The sequence below is a fragment of the Musca autumnalis genome, unplaced genomic scaffold, assembly GCF_047663935.1.
Source record: "Musca autumnalis isolate F117 unplaced genomic scaffold, ASM4766393v1 scaffold_4, whole genome shotgun sequence".
NCBI lineage: Eukaryota > Metazoa > Arthropoda > Insecta > Diptera > Muscidae > Musca > Musca autumnalis.
The window spans coordinates 129846341-129850731 of NW_027411977.1; the positions used below are offsets into that span (position 1 = coordinate 129846341).

At 39.4% G+C, this 4391-nt stretch overlaps 1 protein-coding gene across 1 annotated transcript; it reads right to left on the reverse strand.

Moving 5' to 3' along the window:
• Positions 1-812: 812 nt before the first annotated feature.
• LOC141403068 (uncharacterized) lies at positions 813-3857 on the reverse strand. Its single transcript, XM_073985234.1, has one exon. It carries the CDS (start codon positions 3855-3857, stop codon positions 813-815), a length of 3045 nt encoding a protein of 1014 aa, XP_073841335.1.
• Positions 3858-4391: the final 534 nt, after the last annotated feature.

The following is a 4391-nucleotide window of genomic DNA, read 5'->3' on the forward strand; positions in this document are numbered from 1 at the left end:
TACTTGACAAAAGTAATTTCTTGGGTTGTTAAAACGTCCTTTTTAAGTGCCTGGGCTTGACATCTTTTACATCCGTGTATAAAACGGAAAGCATACGCAAAAACCCTCAGGGCTCGGTTTAAGGACGAAAAGTTTTCGAGCAGTGAATCTCCAACAACTTGGGTGTGAAGTGCAATTACTTTTTGTTCTGGCGCAGAGTCTTTAGAAATTTTTGATTGTGGCCAATGTTCGGGATCCTGAGATAGCCATTTTGGTCCATGCCACCAAATGTCGTTTGTTTGGAGCTCGTCGGCAGTACATCCACGAGTACCAAGATCAGCAGGATTATCAGCAGATGACACATGTCGCCAATTAGCATTACCTACGTTGTCCAATATTTCTGATACCTTGTTGGCTACGAAGGTTTTCCAGTGATACGGCGGTTTATTAACCCATGCTAACGTAATTGTGGAGTCAGTCCACAGAAAAACTTCGGGATCTTTGATATCAATACTTTTGCAAACAGATTTGAGTAATTTCGACAACATAGCTGCTCCACATAATTCTAATCTGGGCAGGCTAACAGTTTTGAGTGGTGCCACTTTACTTTTCGAAACAAGCAGATTAGTGTAGGTAACATTTTGTGAAGAGGTGGAACGGATGTATAAACACGCACAATACGCTTTCTCCGAGGCATCGCAGAAACCATGTATTTGGGTCTTGGCCTCTGGAGAATAATAAATCCAGCGAGGAATTTTTATATTCTGAATTCCAGGAAAATTCATCAGGAAAGAATTCCATCTCTCAAAAGAATGAGGTTCAATTTCCTCATCTCAATTTGTTCCATCGATCCACAATTGTTGCATTAAGACTTTAGCAACCACTATAATTGGAGTTAACCACCCCGCCGGGTCGAATAACTTCGCTACTATAGACAAAACTTTTCGTTTTGTTATCGAAACAGTTGGCAACTCTATGTGTGTCACCTTATAGAAAAAGTAGTCTTTCATTGCATTCCATTGAATGCCTAAGGTTTTAGTTTCACTGACATCCTCAATTTGTAGAAACTCTTCGCTGAGAAGATCCTCGGGGGGTATATTTTGTAGGATTTGCGGATGATTTGATGTTATTTTCTTTAGTGGAAAGCCCGCGGATTTAAGCAAGTCAATTAGTTCCTGAAGATTTGATCTTGTTTCAGTTATTGAATTGGCTCCGGATAGAATGTCATCAACATAAATTTGGCTCCTCAGGATGTACGATGCAGTCGGATGGGACGCTTGATTATCTTCACTGAGTTGAAGTAAAGTTCTAATTGCCAAATATGGCGCACAATTTACCCCAAAGGTAACGGTTTGTAAACAGAAATCTTGGACTTTCTCTTTTGGAGATGTCCGGAACAGTATTCTCTGGAATTGTTGATCATCTTTATGTACTAGAATTTGGCGGTACATTTTCTGAATGTCGCCATTAAAAACATATTTAAAAAATCGCCATTTTAATACGACATTCATTAAGTCGTTTTGTAAAGTAGGTCCTGTGTAAAGGATATCATTTAACGAGAGACCACTTACAGTTCTCTTGGATGCGTTAAAAACGACTCTAACCTTGGTTGACATTCTTTCCGGCTTGACTACCGCGTGATGTGGCAAGTAATAGGAGGAACAGTGTTTGTTATCAAAAGTTTCTGCACTTGAAGTTTGCCTCATGTGGCCTAGCGATATATATTCTGAAAGAACCTTATTATATTCGGCAGCTAACTCTGGATTTCGTTCAAGTGTTCTTTCCATTCTTAAGAATTGACCCATTGCAGCAGGTCTTGAAGCACCAAGGTATTGGTCAGGAGTCAAGTTATGCTTGAATGGTAGTCTTACTTCGTATCGACCATCGGGTCTACGGTTTACGGTCTTTTTATAAAATTCTTCGCACCACACGTCATCAGCGGACATTGTTTTCTCATTGGATACATTTTCTAACTCCCAAAACCGTTGTAAATCTTGATTAAGTGGATCAATAGTTGCCGTCCAAGAGGCAAAGGAAACAACAGTGTTCGACGCGGGTTTGCCACTAATGATCCATCCAAGTTCCGTATTTTGGGCCAACAAATTTCCAGACACATTCTTTTGAAGTCCAGGTTTTATAATTGCTGGTAGTATATCACTACCAATTAGCAAATCAATAGGAGCGGGTTTGAAGAAGTTAGGATCAGCTAGCTCTAAAGATTTCAGGTGAGTAAAATCATGAATAGCGGTTGGGGAAGCGGGCATTAAGTGATTCAGGTTTGAAATCACAATAGCGGAAGCGGTCACCTTGAAATCTGATTTCCTAGACTTTAAAGTTAGTTCACATGTCTTGGAGGAATTGTCCAGAACAGTTCCCCCCAGACCTGAAATTATTGTATGTGATTTCTTTGTCGGAATACCAAATCGTTTGACAATGCGGTTAGCAACAAACGACTCTTGGGATCCTTGGTCTATGAAGGCTCGAATGGTGAAACAAATACCTTGATGTTCTATGTCCACCAAAGCCGTAGGCAAAACAGTTTTTTGACCAGATTGGGAAAAATGATTTTGAATGTTCAACGTATTGGAATAAGCAGCAGCGGATGTGGTTGGCAATTCATTGTCGTAAGTCTCAATGTGGTAAGACGCAGATCTGGGACCTTCCGAATTTAGTGTGAGGTGATTACCTCCGTCCGGGTGTAACAGGGTGTGATGCTGTTGTTTACAAGTTTGACATACGAATTTACTTTTACACTTCTTTGAGATGTGTCCGTACGACAAACAATTATCGCAAATTTTGTTGTCAGAAACGAATTTCCTTTTCTGCGACAATGACCACGAACGAAATTTGGAGCAAGCTCTTAAAGTGTGATCCTGATGACATGCTTTGCATGCCTTATGAGGACTGTCAATTTTTGCATTGTAAGTATTAACTCTGTATGAACCTGTATTTGTAGACGGCTTTCTCATATCCGAAATCGATTCCATCATATTTAGTCTTTTGGAAATAAATTCGTCTAGTTGATCCCAAGACGGCATCTCCTTGTGGTTCGATAGTGAATTTTCCCATGCTGTCAATGAGACCCAATATACCAATATTGGATCCCACGAGATGACAGAAATGTTGTATGTCCGAAGGACTGAAAGACAGTTATTCACAGTATATTGTAAGTTTCGTAACGATTTGCCCTTTTCAGACGGAACATTGTCAATCTCAAATATTTTCCTTAACTGGTGGTTGATAAGAATGCGTTTGTTCTCGTAACGCTGACGTAAGGCATCCCAGGCTAATTGGAAGTTGTCATCAGTTAAAGGAAAACGTTTAACAATTATATTTGCTTCGCCTCTGGTTTTGGCTCGCAAATGGAACAGTTTTTGAGCGGGAGATAATTCGGAATGTTTTATGTAGATAGCTGTAAACATGTCACGGAAGCTGGGCCATATCTCGTAACCTCCGTTGAACAGTTCAGTATCACATGGCGGTATTTTTATGGAGAAACTTGTAGTATTGGAAGTATTTTTGTCAACGGCGGATTTTTGCTGTGATTTTTCAAGTTTTTGGTTTTCGATATGAAGAAGGTCAAGAATTGAGGCCTTGCAATCCTTGTATGACCTACAGGATTCAGTAAATTTTGAGTGAATGGATTCTCTCGTCGTTTCGGTTAAGGTTGAGTTGTCAGAAGTCATTTCATTTTCATACACTTGCACAAGTTGACGCCAACGCCTTTCTAGGTCGTCTAGTTCGACCTGTAAACTGGAGGAGGTATGCTCCTCAACAGGGGTTTGCTGAAAGTTGGCACCGAACATGACCACTTGGTCAGAAAAGAAAATGAATTTTTGAGGAGCTTTGTCGGTAGTATTTATGTCGTTGGTAGCCATTTTGTTCTTTTAATCTATATAATCTATATAAATTTGAGAATTTCTTGAACTATAATGTAGTTTCCAGCCCCAATAAGTGGGGATCTAACCAGTATTCGAAACAAATATTTGCGAAAATATCTTAATTGAATAATGTCCCAATGGTATACCTCTAAATCCTTCAGTGGATATTTCTTTTGTTACAAGAAATACCAAGAGCATATGAGGTTATAAGACAATCAAACTGCCGATCAGCTGGATATGTTTAAGTAATAACAAGTAGCAGTGAAAACGGCGTTCAGAATGCTTTTCCAATGTCCTCAAAGCTTTTATGGTATAAGTAAAAAAAAAAAAAACAAAATGTACGCTTCTGCAAGTGAATCGCAAGACTAGACAATTATTTTGGTTCTTACCGAGATTGTAATCGATGGTTTGTTTCTCTACCTTGTCAGTCTTCCGCTAACGAACTAATTCCAAGGAACTATTCCGTATAAGGAACTATTTGGCGCGAAAAGAGCGATGAAAGAAAAAGAATCGTGGCACTATTTCAGTCTC

Bases quoted from the DNA above. Each gene is read 5' to 3' on its own strand.
- LOC141403068 (XM_073985234.1), bottom strand. From the start codon at position 3,857: ATGGCTACCAACGACATAAATACTACCGACAAAGCTCCTCAAAAATTC.